Source organism: Manis pentadactyla, chromosome 7 (genome assembly GCF_030020395.1).
Source record: "Manis pentadactyla isolate mManPen7 chromosome 7, mManPen7.hap1, whole genome shotgun sequence".
Taxonomy (NCBI): Eukaryota; Metazoa; Chordata; class Mammalia; order Pholidota; family Manidae; genus Manis; species Manis pentadactyla.
The window spans coordinates 147,121,906-147,139,024 of record NC_080025.1 but is presented as its reverse complement, the minus strand read 5'-3'; the positions used below and the strand labels follow the sequence as shown (position 1 = coordinate 147,139,024).

At 40.0% G+C, this 17,119-nt stretch overlaps 1 protein-coding gene across 3 annotated transcripts in view; it reads right to left on the bottom strand.

Annotated features, from left to right (window-relative positions):
• Positions 1 to 17,119, bottom strand: part of RBM33 (RNA binding motif protein 33) — a 114,776-nt gene that overhangs the window by 97,181 nt on the left and 476 nt on the right. For all 3 annotated transcript variants that reach the window (XM_036899665.2, XM_036899666.2, XM_036899664.2), the window contains exon 2: positions 1,077 to 1,155. In XM_036899665.2, the coding sequence (XP_036755560.1) occupies positions 1,077 to 1,155 (79 nt within the window). The remainder of the gene's footprint in view (positions 1 to 1,076; positions 1,156 to 17,119) is intronic.

Genomic DNA, 17,119 nt, shown 5'->3' with positions numbered 1-17,119 from the left:
AGCAAACAACCCAAAAGAAAAATAGACACAAATATGAACAAACAACTGACAGAAGAGAAAGATGCAAATGATGAGTAACTACTAAAATACACTTGATATTTTATTTACTATACATATTTATTTTATACATATTTTATTTATATTTATTTATATTTTATTCAACTCCCCACCACAGTTTTTTATAAAAACAAGTTATCAGTATTTCTTGATAGTACCATTTTTTTTATAGAGGATTTTGTTCTAAAGGTCTAAATAGCTTTTTAATAGAGCAAGAGTCATTGATGAGTTATCAACTTTCTATAAAACTTCTGGGACATCACAGTTCTCAGACAGCAACCAGGTGCTCTTTTACAGCAATGTATCATTGTTGTTCTTTATCTGGATCTACTTGCCTTTATTATTAAACCTCCTACCCACAAATCTGAGGTAAGTTTTACATTTCAACACAGTGTTTAAGATGGTAAGAAATTCGTAAAGAGTCATGTTCATTTGAGAACTTCACCACCCCACATACTGTACCCAATACACATCCCTCTAACCTCTACTTAGATCTCCTCACCAGAAGGAACCACTACACTGAATTAACACCTACATGTGTGTGTGTGTGCGCGTGTGTGTGTGTTCCTCGACAGATATCATCACCTTCACTGGTAATCAAAGACAAATGTACATTACAGTGAGATACCCTTTACACATATTAAAATGGTAAAAATATTTAAAGTCTAGTCAAATATTGGGTAGGACGTGCAGCAAAAAGAACCCTGACATGCAGTTACCCCAGTAATAGCTCTGGGTGTCCACGAGGTCAATACCATCACTGTATAAAAACAGAGAGAGATGACAACCAGATTTCTGCTGGCAGCCACACGGACAAGACGGGTCTACAACAGGAGCCCACCAGAAAGGCCCTGGGCCTGGAGTGCCGGCCTCGCCCTCACTTTACCGCATGTAATGGCCCACCCGGAAAGAGCATCAAGTAGACAACACATTGTTTTCAGTGACGACCTCTGCATAGCCAAGTAGTAGAATAAACTAAACCAGCACAGACTCTGGCATGTTACATGTGCCTCCCATACCTGTCCCAGTCTTCGTCTGCAGCTCTTCTTCTCCAGGACCGCTCTGCACCAGGCTTATCAAACTGGTCAAAGTCATCGTCTGTAAGGAAGAGGCCGTGAAAGTCAGTCTTACTAAATTACAAGAGACACACACAGATGTTCAAATATAGACAGTCCCCAGCTTATGACGGTTCAACTTAACATTTTTTGACTTCACGATAATGCCAAAGCAATGCACGTTTAGTAGAAACCATACTTGGACCTTCCAATCTGCATCCTTCCCTCCTTCCCTCGACTACCGACACAAAGATGACCGTTCTGTACCCACAACCATTCTGTGTTTCACCTTCAGCACAGTCTCTGGAAAATCACGTGAGACATCTGGCACTCTACTATAAAACAGCCTTTGTTGTCAGGTGATTCTGTCCAACGTAGGCTAATGTAAGTGTCTGAGCACGGTGAAGGTGGGCTTGGCTGAGCTGTGACATGCCGTAGGCAAGGGGTACCAGCACATCTCCACTTACATTTTCAACTTACAATGCATTCATTGGGACATGCCCTAGAGAAAACCAATTTACTGAACATTATTAGGCATGAAGAAAATCACTAATAGGAACTGAGGTTTTTTTTTTAATCATAAATGTTACTATAATATTTTCCTTATAAAATAATAGCTTTTGAAGAAAACTGAAGGAACAAAACAGCAGCAGAAGCACAGAACCCAAGAACGGACTAATAGTTACCAAAGGGAAAGGGACTGGGGAGGACGGGTGGGAAGGGAGGGATAACGGCGGGAAAAAAAGAAAAGGGGCCTTACGATTAGCATGTATAGTGTGGGGTGGGCACAGGGAGGGCTGTGCAACACAGAGAAGACAAGCCGTGATTTTACAGCATCTTACTATGTTGATGGACAGTGACTGTGAACGGGGATGTGGGGGGGACTTGGTGAAGAGGGGAGCCTAGTAAACATAATGTCCTTCATGTAATTGTAGATTAATGATACCAAAATAAAATTTAAAAAATAAATAAATAATAGCTTTTGAGAATATATTGTTACTACAACCACATGAAAGGAAATAATTGATTTGCTAAAAGTTAATAAAATTTTTATAATACTTTTTGCCATCTTTACATTTTTCCAAATTAATCATGGAAAACAAAGCCCCAATTTAAGAGAAGTAGGGTGAGTGTACAGAATTGCTGAATAGCAAATACAATGAAAGCCACATACAGAATTTTAAATTTTCTAATCGCAACTGTTAAAAATATTAATGAAACAGATAAAACTTACAACAGGTAAAATTTTAACAACATGTTTTATTTAACCCAGTATATCTAAAATATTATCATTATAGCATGTGAATCAATCCTGAAAATATTATTTCAAATTTTCTCCATATTTTGCACATAGCACATCTCATATCATTTATTTTCATTATTAGAGACATCAAAGAACTGGAATTAAAAGCTTTTCATCTTAGATACACGTGTAAGCAAAGAGGCTTGAGAAGCAGCAGTCCACAGACACCCCCCCAGATGCCCAAGAATCTCCTGTGGGGCAGGAGATAGAAGCCCAGACAAAGCCCCAGGAATTTTTCCAGACTAGGGCTAAAAATTAACCAATCAACTCCTAACATGTAATACATCAATTCCAACCATACACTACCAAATAGAACAGGTGCTTCAAAACAAAGCACCCCAAAGCGAAAAGTTTATCAAAGAATCAGTACCCTTGAAGGATCCCACCTCTAGCCTAACAGCACGAGGAGCTCCAACAGGCCATTTCCTGGGAAACCGGTGAGAATTATTTTTAATGAAACGACTACTCTTTAAGTTTCTGAAACTGATCCTAAGGCATACATCAAATGAAAGACACAACTCAAGAAACCTAGTCAAATTTGGTAAGAACAGCTCCAAGAATCTGTGGGTTTGGAAGCAGGATGTGCTCCCTCGTCTCTGCTCCCAGCTCGGTGGGGAATGGACTCCACTCCAGACGGCTGCAGCCAAGAGCACAGGCCCCCTGCACACCCCAGCTGGCCCCACGGGCCTGGTACTGAGACTAAGTTGACTGAGTGCCCGTGAGAGGTGGGGGTTCTCTTTTCCCACCTAAGCAGCCCCACTTATGGGACAAACATCTGGGCGATAGGGGCCCAGATTGCCCCTACCCAGCTAATGGGGTGGCAGATTTGCCCCAAGAGGTAAACCAAGGAGACCTAGACCTACTACACACTGCCACCCCTCTTCCCTCACGAGGCGCTCAACTCCTAAAGGAGGTGACACTCAAAGACAAGTTCACCACTGCCCCCTGACAGCACAGGTGCTTTTTCTCAGAGAGCTTGCCCAAGGAGGTAAGCAAGCCTTAGAACAGAGCACGTGAAAACTCCCAGAGGGACTGACCTCCTATGGGACAGTGTGAAAAGCCCTTGCCAGAAGGTGTGCTCCAAGCAGTGAGGGCTAAGGAGAAAGGCAAGCGGAAGGAGAGCCAGAGCCCCTGGAAATACAGACGTTTGGGACCTGGAAATACAGATTGGCAGGCAGCCACCCATGCCTACTGCCAATCTCATCAGAACGTCTTCAAGCACTGGGATGTTCTCAAGTTCACCGCAGCAAGAACTTTTCCGTAATTCTAAGTTTTGCTTCAAAGTTTGGAGTTTACCACTGGCAACAAATACTGTCAGTTGTTTGCCCTGGAGACACGCTCTCATTCATTTTCAAGAAAACATCTGACAAATACTAAACTCCAAATAATCAGTTTGTCAGTTATCCTTTCAAGAAAAATGCATTATATGAAAAAAACCAGCTAGTTCAGTTCACAACTCAACTGGGCAAGTACTTTTCCTGGAGGCAACTGCTGGTACTTCAGTACAAAACTTAAGTCCTTTATACATTCTTCCCATTTTATCACAATATTTTTTAAAAACATACTCCAGGGTCAAAATTTAATAAAATTAATGGCTTTCACTGTTTCCTCAAAGATCTTCTTAAACAAAACTGGCATTCTGCTTAGGTATGACTGACTTCAAAGAGTTTGTGGCCAGGTTCAAGCTAAGACAGGGAAGATTGACTTGCCGTAACTTCTCCAACACTGGTGCAGATGTCAGCACAGTGAAAAATGTGAAAACAGGCCTCACAGACACTGTGGGACAGACTTGGGGACTCCCAAGACTTTGAAAGCCACTGTCCACCACTCAATGAACCAAGACAGTACAGAGCAGGATTATCACCAAGAAGTGTGCTAACAACAGGAAAAAAGGGGAGATCAACCAAACGCCCAACAAAAGGTGACAAAGCAGAGAAGTAAAATGACACTCATGCAATTATATGGTAGGCAGCAATAAGAATGATAATCAGTATTGTTATATTTCCTGACATAGAAAAATGGCCACAATAATATATGTGGGGGGGACCTCACAATATCATGCAATATAGTATGACTATTTTATATATAAAATACATGTGTACATGTGTGTCTGGAAGGATTTAGCCCAACTGCTAATGATAGTTATCTTTGTGTTTGGAATTAAGGGTTGTCTTCTGCATCTTACCTTTAATTTTTACATCACCTATTTCCTGTTTTAGAAAAACAACTTGATTGTCCTCACGAAATACACACTCGCATAAAAACTTACTGCGATGCCTAAAAGTACAAAGACATTAAAATCACCTCAACTTCTCTGATCAGAAATAACAATCATAACATTGACTGAACATCATTCCAAATGTTTGTCTACACACATATTTAAACATATAATCTGTAGCCAAATAAAACAGGACAGTACAGGATGTTTTTAAGGAAATATTAAACTTCATAATTAATAGCTAGAAAAAGCAACTGAAGAGAAATCAATGGAATGACTAAAATTCAAGTAAAAATTTCTTCAACTCAGAAGATATTTTGAAGGTAACTTCCAAGCAAAAATAAACATACATATGGGGCTGGGGAAAGGGAAGTTTGGTTTTACAGACTAGGTAATAACTGAGCTGAAGGCTGAGCAATGACTCAACTGCCGACAAGCAGATGGGCATGACAGGGAAAGAACAGCACAAGGCTGAAGGGGTGCTATGCAAGCCCAGGGAACAGGAAAGAGTGGGGCATGTTTGACACAGCCATTCACAGAGAAAAGGAGCAGAAAGAAAAGGCTAGAAAGGTAGATTTGGGGCATCACTGAATATTCAACCTGAGAAATCTATACACAGTACTTAGCATGACTGAAGTTTAGAAAGACTCCTCTAGCAGCAACAGAAGTAATGACTGAATTGATAAAGGATAAACAATGGTAAACTACAAACCAAGCAATAAGGAGAAAAAAATCTTGATTAACATCACAGTGAGTAAGAGAGGGGAGAAGAAGACGACGGATAAACGAGAAACTGTCCATTTAGAAGCTCCAGGGCATGTCAACTAACTGACCACAGGAAAGAAGAAAGAGAAGTCAAAGAAAACACTGGTATTCTCAAACCAGAATATCAGCAGGACGGGAACTGACTGCTCTATGTGCTAGTTTATTTGCAGAGTGAGGGTGGGTAGAAGGGAGTAAGTCTGGTTTGTAAAATGTTGCATCTGTCTTATTACACTTCAGTCATCTTTCCTAATTCTAAAAGAAAGTCTGACATGTTGGCTGTAGGGGATTGGACAGTCTCTGTTTCTCAGACACCAACCATGTGTTGAACAATTCTATTCAATTCTCACCCTACTAACTGGAGTTAGCACACAGATTAAGGACTCAGTCCCACAATTCTGTCCCCACTTCAGATGCCAGCTGCATGGGGGGGTGCCCAGGCTACCCACACTTCTACCAGCTGAATACAAATTCAGGGGTTCCTAAAATCCCCCCACCCAAAGTTCAGCAATTCACTTGAACAACTTACAGAACCCAGGAAAACACTATACTTACTAGGGCAATTTTTTTTATTAATGTATGATTGATATACACTCTTATGAATGCTTGACATCAAAAAAAAATGTGGTTACTACATTTACCCATATTATCAAGTCCCCACCCATATCCCAACACAGTCACTGTCCATCAGTGCAGCAAGATGTCACAGAGTCACTACTTGTCTTCTCTGAGCTACACTGTTCTCCCTGTGACCCCCACACCATGTGTACTAAACATAATACCCCTCAATCCCCTTCTCCCTCCCTCCCCACTCCTCCCACACCCCTCCCCTTTGGTAACCATTAGTTCCTTCTTGGAGCCTCTGAGTCTGCTACCATTTTGTTCCTTCAGTTTTGCTTCACTGTTATACTCCACAAATGAGGAAAATCATTTGGCATTTGTCTTTCTCCGCCTGGCTTATTTCACTGAGCATAATGTCCTCCAGCTCCATCCATGTTGTTGTAAATGGTAGGATTTGTTTGTTTCTTATGGCTGAATAGTATTCCATTGTGTGTATGTACCACCTCTTCTTTATCCATTCATCTACTCATGGACCCTTAGGTTGCTTCCATATCTTGGCTATTGTAAAAAAGTGCTGCAATAAACATAGGGGTGCATTTGTCTTTTTGAATCTGAGAAGTTGTGTTCTTTGGGTATATTCCAAGGAGTGGATTCCCGGGTCAAATGGTATTTCTATTTTTAGTTTTTTGAGAAACCTCCATATTGCTTTCCACAATGGTTGAACTAGCTTACATTCCCACCAGCAGTGTAGGAGTGTTCCCCTTTCTCCGCATCCTTGCCAGCATTTGTTGTTCTTAGTCTTTTTGATGCTGGCCATACTTACTGGTGTGAGGTGGTATCTCATTGTGGTTTTAATTTGCATTTCCCTGACTATTAGTGATGTGGAGCATCTTCTCATATATGTCTGTTGGCCATCTGAATTTCTCCTTTGGAGAAGTATCTGTTCATATCCTCTGCCCATTTGTTAATCGGGTTATTTCCTTTTTGGGTGTCGAGATGTGTAAATTCTTTATATATTTTGGATGTTAACCCCTTGTCGGATATGTCATTTATAAATATATTCTCCCATACTGTAGGATGCCTTTTTGCTCTGTTGATGGTGTCCTTTGCTTACTATGGCAGTTTATTATAAATGGTAACAAGGAGCAGCCAGATGAAGAGGGTGAGGCTGGGAAGGGTCCCAAGCAGGGAAGTCTCTGTCTCCACGGTCAAGGTGTGCCACCCTCTCAGCACAGGGATGTGGGACGCTGTCAGAATCCTTCCACTGAGGGGTTTTACAAAAGTCTCATTACACAGGCATGACTGTTAAACCACTAAGCAATGGTGACAATGTCCAGCCTCTCTCCTACCTCCCAGGAGGCAAGAGGTTGAGGCTGAAAATCTGAACCTTTAATCATATGGTTGGTTTTTTGGCAACCAGCCCCCATACTGAAGCTATCTAGGTTCCTCTCCATGAGCCATCTCATGAGCATACAAAAGACAATAAATTCATGGGTTTTAGGAGCTCTCTGGAAGCAACCAGAAACAAAGATCAAGTATTTATTTTTTTTCAAAACCACGTGTTTCTCAGAAAGTCATGCCCACCAGGACCTCAGAATGTGACCTCATTTAGGTCTCTGCAGATGTAATTAATTAAAATGAGGCCATACTGGACTAGGATGTGCCCTAAATCCAATGACTGGTGTAGCAATTCCCTTTCTGGGGATATACCCCAAAGAACGAAAACTGGATTGGAGAGTATCCGCACACCCATGTTGATGGCAGCGTGATGCACAATCACCAGAAGGCTGAAGCGACGTAAGTGTCCACAAATAGGCAAATAAAATATGGTCTACCCACACAACAGAATATGAGTCATCCTTAAAAAGGAAGGAAATCCCAACACCTGCTATTACACAGATGAGTCTTGAGGACACTTTGCGGCGAATTACACCAGTCACCAAAGGACAAATGCTGTGACTCCCCTTAGATGAGGTACCCAGGGTGGTCAAATTCATAGGGACCAAATTCATAGGGACCAAAAGTAGAATGGTGGGTGCCTTGGGACAGGGGAAGGGGAGTGGGGAGTCACTGTTTAATGGGGACAGTTTCTACACGATGAAAAGCTGTGGCGGGGGACGGAGGTGAGAGCTGCACAAGGGTGGATGTAATTAATGGTACCACCCTAAGCACTCCAGCATGGTTAAGATGGTAAATCCTATCTCTGTGTATTTTACCCTACACAATAAGAATAAATTTTAAAAAGTAACACCACCAAGGGGATGCAATCAACAAACTCTAGACTGTGGGAAACTCTCCAAAACAAACAGTTCAACCAATAAACCACAAAGAAAAAGAGAAACAGTGAAGGAAAATAGAAAAACTAATCTCCACGTGCAGGTTTCACTTAGACTCTAATTCAAATCGAGTGCACTTTTAAACTTTTATGACATAAAATCTAATGAAAACTTGAGCACTGGCTGAATATCTGACATTAAGAAATGGTTCTTTTTTCAGTTCTACTAAGACTATTGTAGTTTTTAAGCATTTATCTCTTAGAGATTATACAAAAATATTTACAGAGAAAGTGATATCTCCAATATTCTTATTTTCTTCAAAAAATAAGAGGAATTAAGGAGGAGCAGGAAGATGAAATACGACTGACCATCATTTAATACTGCTGTAGCTGGACGATGGGCATACAAGAACCATGCTATTACTTTTAAGTGAGTATTTTTTCCATAATAAATCTTTTTTAAAATATGGACTATTTTAAAATAAACTGCGAACAATTTTCCACTTCTAACAAGATTCCAACATTTGACAATATCGCTGCTGACGAGTACGGCAGAGCAGAAGGGTAGACCCCACACAAAACATACTCGGCACTATCTGGCAAAAACACATGCATTCATCTTTTATTCCTCTTTTGCTCAAAGTGAGTAGCCTCACTAAAAATACAAAATAACACAGGCACAGGCTAACCTTTGCAGCATAAAATACCATAAACTGGTTACAAATGCACATGTGTAGATACATTTATTAATTTAAGATCATGTTACAATGATATGTAACAGAAGAAATACAGGTTGGAAACACAGCAGATTCCTGACAGTGTGACTCTAGAGAAGAGTTATCAGACAGAGCCAAAATATAATCGGGACCTCATCTGTACAATTTTCCTTCACTTAAAAAATAACCTGATGCAAAGATGACAAAATGGTAGATTCTAATTCCAGTTATGAGGTGCATGGGTTTGTCATGTTATTCTTTTATTTTATTAAATTGTTTCTCCCTGCAAAAATGTTAATAGAAAGTGAGAGAGCCCAAGATACATGGTTGCTTTATACTGGTGCAGACTACCCTCTCAAGCAGTTTTGGCCATGAACGTACAGCAACGGAACAGATTAGTGAAGAGGGTGATTTAAAGCAGAAAAAAGTTGGCTGGTTGTTTTTAATGTGGGACAAGCTGATCATGTGTAGGTATGTGTCCTGAAGGGGATAAGCGATCAAATATGAGGGTGAAGCAAAGGGGGAGTAATTACTGGGCGTGAGGGATCCCTTATAAGGGAAGGGGCTGGGAATCTTCTCTCAGGCGTGAATTCATAGGAGTAAGGGGTAAAGAGGTTTGTGGCGGAAAAGGCAAGGAATAGAAGCCTCTACTTCCTCAGGAAGAAAAGGAATCTTTCTCCTGACACCAAGGAAACAGGGAAAAAATTTGTAGGTAATGCAGTGAGATACAGGCATGCTTCACTTTGCTGTGCTTTGCAGATTTTGTGTTTTTTACAAATTGAAGGTTTGTGTCAAGCAAGTCGAGCATGTCTTTTGGTGCCATTTTCACAACATCATTTGCTCACTTTGTGTCTGTGTCATACTTTGACAATTTTCACAGTATTTCAAACTTTTTAATTACTACTACATTTGTTATGGTGATCAGTGATTGACTCACTGAAAGCTCAATTGATGGTCAGCATTTTTTAGCAATAAATTATTTTTTAATTAAGGTAGGTACTAGTATTTTTACCTAATGCTGTTGCACACTTAATAGACCACAGTACAACATGAACACAACTTTTATATGCACTAGGAAACCAAAACATTTATTCGACTCACTTTATTGCAGTATTTGCTTTACTGTAGTGGTCTGGAACCGAACCCACAAATACGTGAGGTCTGCATATACAGCTACAGCATCAGGTGGAAGTGGAAAATATCTTAAATTTCCAAAATGAAATAAAAGTGGTTGTAAATACAGGCAACCTTATGCTTAGAAAAAGGCACGTGAGACAAAGGAAAGATGACACCCAATGAAGCAGAAACCAAGCGCACACTTTCTTTCTCCCTGGAATAAAGAATGTAAAAATGGGTATATAAAGAACATGACTCAAAATCCTAAGAAACAAGCTAAGACAAGAACCCTGTATGCCTGTTTTTATTGTTCTTACATTTTCTGCAATTCTTTCCCTTCTGTTCTTCCTTTAGAATACAGACAAATCCCTTTTTTAAAATTCCACTTTACATCTGTCATCCTGAGCGGAAAAGAGAACAAAACTAGTCCACAGTTTTAAAGAACGAAACGTGCATCCCTGAAGACCAAAGGAGCAGAACAAGAGCGGTCAACGCCTTGGTCTGCAGACTCTCTTTCAAGCCTAAACCTTATATCAGATACCCTATTTTAATAAGAGAGTCAATTTTCCTTATCAGCAAGACCAAAGATAATATAATCTTTTTACTTAGCATTTTACTATATCCTCTTTTCCAGGAACCTGGAACTTGGATTAAAAATAGAGTATTAGCTTGCAACAGTGTTCCAGACAATTGTCTAGTCCAAGAGTCAGCAAACTACCAATCCATAGGCCAAGTAGGGTCTGCCCCAGTTTTTTGTCCAAATTTGGCTTTTACACATTTATGTAAATAAACTAATGTTGGAACACTGTATGCCAACTCAATTACTTACTGTCTAGAGCTACTGTGAAGCTACAAGGGCGAAGCATGGTAATTGCCAAGAGAAGCCATGTGATCTACAAGGCTGAAAATATTTATGATTTGGCCCTATAAAGACAAACTGCGCTAGTCACTGCTCTGATCCAAAGGCTCTCAACCTTCCTTTTGCCTCGACCCCACTCTCATGTACGGTATGCTGGTATTCTGAATTACTAACAAAGTCAAAATTCCACATTTTACAGGTGAGTAAACCTGGGCCCTTTATTTAAACAGTAACTAGAAAGAATAATCTGGGTAATGTTCAAGAACTTTCAAAGTAGGCTATTAGCCCTACAGTATAAAACTATCACACTGAGTAACCAAGCAAAATGTTCAGAAAGAGTCCTATATCAAGTTGCTTGAAAAATAATTTGTACTCATTGTGAAAAATCTCTTACTTATGTGGCCCCCTGGGTGAGTCCTGCCCAAAATGAGCCTTGCCTCTGCTGATGAAGCAGACTGGCCATCTGTCTGCCTGTCCTGCAAGTGAATTTCCTCTTCTTATCTTGGAAATCCATCACCATAGTATGAGTCCTAATGGAAGGCAGAGCTTGGCCTCCCAACATGAGGCTCTAAAGCTAGATCCTTGAGTTCTCTACCATTCTGGGCAGCTCAGAAGGGGACACACGGTCTGACCTCAGCCAAACAGATGTGCCCATAGTGACTTAGAATCTAGAGAAAACGATACCCCATAGCTTTTCCAAGGAATCTAGACTTTATTTTTAAAAAGTGAAACCTGCTAAATTGCTGAAGATCAGTTGCTAAATCGAAGTTTAAGGGAAGAAATGTCAAAGAAAGGGAGAAAATCCATTCACCAGTCTCACTTTCCCTTCCAAACGTAAGTAACAGTTGTGCTAACGGTGGTCATCATGCAGAGGGAAATGTAGGGAATGCACTTCCCAGAGCCTCCTTCTCTCTGTGCTGCTGAGTCAGAATCTGCAGGGCAAGGTAGTCACAGGACGTCTGCGTCACAGTTCTCAGTTATCTCAAAGGGTAGAGGCAGGACATGGACACACAAGAGGCAGATGTGAGGTTCTCAGAGAAGACAGAGTGAACTAGGAAGCCATGCACTGCACCTGGGCTTGTAGGAGCTCTGATAGTGGCAGCTTCTTGAGAACTGGCACCATGAAAAAGGCAACACCCTCAGTGCTGCAAATGGACACAGCCAATGGGAGCTTGCAGAGAGTCTGCAGAGTCACAGGGGCTTCCAGGCAAGCTCCTGACCACCAGGCTGAGATTATCAGACAAAGTTTTCCTGACCTCCAGCCTTTCCAAGGGTTGTATAAGCCTCTAGTGCCTGTATTAAAACCATTCATACTTGAAATGCATGGCATAGCTTCTGTTCTGACTGAAACAAGACAGACAGAACTCAAGTTATCCTAGCACTACTAAAAAGCTGAACAGGGGCTTCATTAACTTCATCAAGTTACCATTTTTCCATTCATTTTCTCATTTAATCCAACCCCAAATCCTCCTTTTATAGCTGTGAAAGCTAATTAAAAAACTACCCAAAGTTAGTAAACAGCAAACCCAGATTTAAACTCAGGTCTCGCAAACACCAAGTACAGTGCTCTTGGGTTTATTTAGGAAGCAAGTGTACGAACATACCCTCTGATTTCCTATATAGAAACATTAAAAAGGACAACCATGACTTCCTCCATGTTTACGTAGAAGTTCACTTATTCATGGAAGCTACCAAATCACGCAACAGAATCATTTTAACATATAGGTTGCCAGCTGGTGGCCTACAAGACACGTGATTTCTTTTGAATTCTGTTGTTTTTCCTTAATCGACTCAGTCATCAGAATTCATCTTCTCTCAAAAAGGAAGGGCTAATATCAAAAAATCTAGAACAGTGGACCCACATTTAGCCACAGATAAAAAACAGCTAACATAAACAGAATCTGGCCCAACAGGAACAAAATTCCCATGCTTGTAAGAAAGTACCTATAGGAGTGGTAGCCACAGAGCCTCAGCAGAGGAAAGCTTCACTAGCAGCTGCACGCCTGCCTGAGGCCCCAGAACCACCCTGATTTCTGCTCTTCTCTAATCTTAGTAATCCAGTCCTTGAATCTACTCATTACCAGATACCTACCTTTCCAAAAGAATCTTAATAAACTGTCTCACTATTCTTATGTTTTGTGTATAAATGCAGCAGCAAAATCCAATATTAAGTTTCAGGTAAGAACAGAGGAAATGAAAGGGAGAAAAAAATGTAAGAAAATTCCCAAAACTGAAGGACGCATATTTCCAGACTAAGGTGTCCCCCAAACACATAGCACAACAATATAAAGACCTATGTTAATGGAATTTTAGATCACTGGGAAGATGTTATAACCTCCCAGGGAGAGAAAAAGGTTTTACATACAAATAAAGAATCAGGATGTCATCAGAATTATCAGAGCAGAACTGGAAGCCAGAAAAACAACACAGCAATACCACCAAAAGTCTAAGGAAAATGAATCCAAATCTAGAATTTTTGACCTAACCAAATCATCAAGTATGAAAATAAAGAATTTATTCAGACATGCATGGTTCTCCAAAAATTTACCCTCAACATGTCCATTCTTAGGAAGCTATAGCATTTAACACTATATTAACTAATTGGAAAATATAAACATAAATAATTTTTCCAGAAAAGTTTATCAAAATTGACCCATGGATTTAAAAAAGCTAAACAGACTAACGATACAAGAAACTGAAAAATAAAGAAGCACCAGATTAAAATGGCTTAGCAGAGAAGAGTTCTCCCAACATTCAATACACCGTTTCAGAAAACCTCCCAATTCATTGTAGGGAGTCAGCCCATCACAAGAACAACAGGGTAGCACATATGCACACAGAAATACAAAGGAAGAAAACTACACGCCAACCTCTCATGATCACAATAAATTCTACACCAAAACCCAACAATAAATTTCAAAGTATGAAACATGCAGTTAACGAGGTCTGGAGCCCAAGAACACATGGTTGGTTCAGCACTGAAAATCTCTCCATATGACCACACTACATTAAGAGATTAAAGAAGGAGCCCCATGTATGACCTCAGTAGATGAAGAAAAAGCATTTGATGAAATTAAAAACCCAGCTCAAAAAAAAACAAAACTTTCTTAGCTGAACAAACAGTTACTATCAGAAACCTACAGCAAACACCATATTCAATGGTACAGCATTAGAAGAACACTCGTTAAAATCAGAACAAGATGATGTCTGTCATGAACTCAATGCAATCCCAATAAGAATTCCAGCAGAATTCTTTATAGAACATATTGATGATTCTGAAGTTCATTAAAAAATGCAGAGCCAATCAAGAAATGTCTGAAAAAGCATACATACACACACACACACACACACACACACACACACACACACAAAATGAAGCAGTATTTTAAAACTATGAATGGGAATTGAATATATTATGTAAATGGAAAGATGGAGAATCCAATCAATCGTATTAGAATACGATATCCAAAATAAAATTCCATATGAAGTAAAAGCTAAATATAAAAAAGCACAAAAGCATAAAATTTTAAAAGCATAGAGGAACTCTTGGCATGGAGACACCATTACAAAAAAAACTGATATATTTCATAAGGTAAAAATTTTAAACTCCCATACAATGAAAAGTTTAAAACAAGGCTATAGGGCAAACATGATAAAAAAGGGTTAATAATCCTAACATAATATACAAAGAATGAGATGAACTGCCCAATAAAAGACAACAAGTGATATAAACAGGCAAGTCACAAAAATAAATAATATATGAAAATATGTTTAACTTCACTAGAGATCAGGAAAATATAAATTACAATAATGAGGCTGTTTTTCTGTCTCAAGATTATCAAAGATTTAAAAGATTCTTAGAAAGGACACAGGAAATGGGGTACTTTCTAACATCACTGATGGGAGGATAAGGTGACACCAACTTTTTTGAGGACAACTTGACAATAGCTATCAAAATTTTAAACATGTAGTTTGCAACAACACAATATTTCCACTTCTAGAGAAATATTTGTTTAAGTACACCAAGATGTGTCTACAGATGTCTAGTGCACTATTTTGTGGTAGAGAAAAAGTAAAAAATAAATGTTCATCAACAGAAAAATGGTTAAATAGTCTATGACGGATACATACAACTCTCACCTACTGACGTGGGAGGATCCCCAGGACCCACTCTTAAATGAACAAAGCAAACTGCGGAATACTACATGATTCTGTTCATACCATAAATGGCCACACAGCTGTAAATATGCAACTTACATATGCACAGAAAAGGGTGTGAGGGAATTCATAAAGAAAACATTTCTTTAATTCATTGGTTAAACATTTGTAAAACATACACAATGTGCCAGGAACTTGGAATACATGGCAGGTAAAACAGGCTACATTCCTATCCTCATGGGGGCTTTCAGACTACTCGGCAAGAGAGGTTTAAAAAGGTTGGTAAATAAAACTACAAACTGGGATAAATGTTCTGAAGAAAACAGGGGTGCCAAAGAATAATGAGGAGATGGGCACACCTAAGGTAGAAATGAACCTCCCCAGAGGCTGGGACCTGGGGGTGAGGAGCCAGCCCAGCCACAGAGAGGGCAGGGGCAGTCCTGGGAGGGGGGCAGGCCTGAGCTCACACATGTTGGTGGGGACGCAGGTGACCGGCCCTGTGGAACTCACACCTTGTTAAGGAGTTTGGCTTTAGTCTAAGAGCAACTGGAAACCAAACCAGGCACTTGTGGCAAAATGGAAGGACACTCTCACTCCAAAGTGGGGAGGTAAGGCCTACCTAATCCTCCAGTGCTGCAATTCTCAAACTTTCTGAACTCAAATTTATTGAAGACACCAAAAAGCTTCTATGTGGATTATATTCATTGACATTTACTGTTTTAGAAAGTAAAAATAAAAAACTTGAAAAAAATGTGCAAACACACATGCCATTAACCACTGGTGTAATGTCTTCACAAGTCATGCAGCCTCTGGAAAATTCCCCGGTAGGTGAGTGAGTGAAACATGCCAATAAACGTGTTTGTGTTCTCAATGAAAACAATTTTGACCCAGGAGTTCCCAGACTACACTTTGAGAATGATAAATAATACATGATCTTAACACCTAGAAAGTAACCATATACTAAATATAAAACCATAATATTCAAATGTAACCAGAAAAACCTAACCAAAGAAGATCTCACACACACACAAACCATCTGACAGAAGAGTTGCATACACCAAATCATATTGCAGGAAACGACATTTCTGCATTCAGTCTCCGTTTTTTGTTTTGCCATCAAACGTTTTGATATTTCGGCCAAAATTCCTAAGGATTACTGCAATGTGGTTATAAGTAAACACTACTAAAGACACTCTGGAGTAGACACTAAAATGGTTTAATATGAGAATTAATCTCAAGTGCTTTTATTGTTCATACTTTGCCATCTAAAGATCTCCTTTAACGAAGTTTAAAAATCATTTTAAAAAGCCACTTTTAAGTATTTTTCTATATTCAAAAAAACAAGAAACCTTCAATCTACAAAATGTGATAGGAGCCCTATCAAAATCATTTACACTTGCAAAATAAGAGAAGCTACCCGAAGGAACTCAGTGTGCAAACCTTTATTGCCCCCTTTCCATCTTCGCAAGATGCTGATGAAACAGTAACAGATTTTTATTGGACAACTAAGGAATTCGTGTAAAAATAGGGGCATGAGTTTGTGGATAAAATTGTAATATTTCCAGAATACCTCACCTCGCTTTAGTACATATGCATATCAACAGGATCTCAAGGGTGGAGAAAAGTATGGCTTCAGTGCACTTGCATCATTCCTCAGGGGTGGAGAGTTCATCTCCTTATCAGTGGGTAAATTACCTGGGCAACGAAGGGCCCATCTACACCTGAGTGTTGAGGGGGACCGGTTTTCTGCAGGGGCAGGAAAGAGAGAAGGGCCCGGACTGCAGTTTGTGGGCAATAAACGGATTTTAAACTTTATTTCTCCCTTTGACTAATTTCGGTTTTTTGAAGGTATTTTGCCCCGGGATTTCCTCTCCCCGGACTCAGAGCTGAAGTACTTTTTAAGAGACCTAACTTCCCTTAACGCCGCACTGTTACATACACACACCCCTTCGGCCCTGAGCGGCGTGGCCGTCCTGGGCCTGAGCCCGCGCCCCTTAAGACCCTCGGCGCGGGCGCGCTGTCCTCCGCCCGGGGCCGCC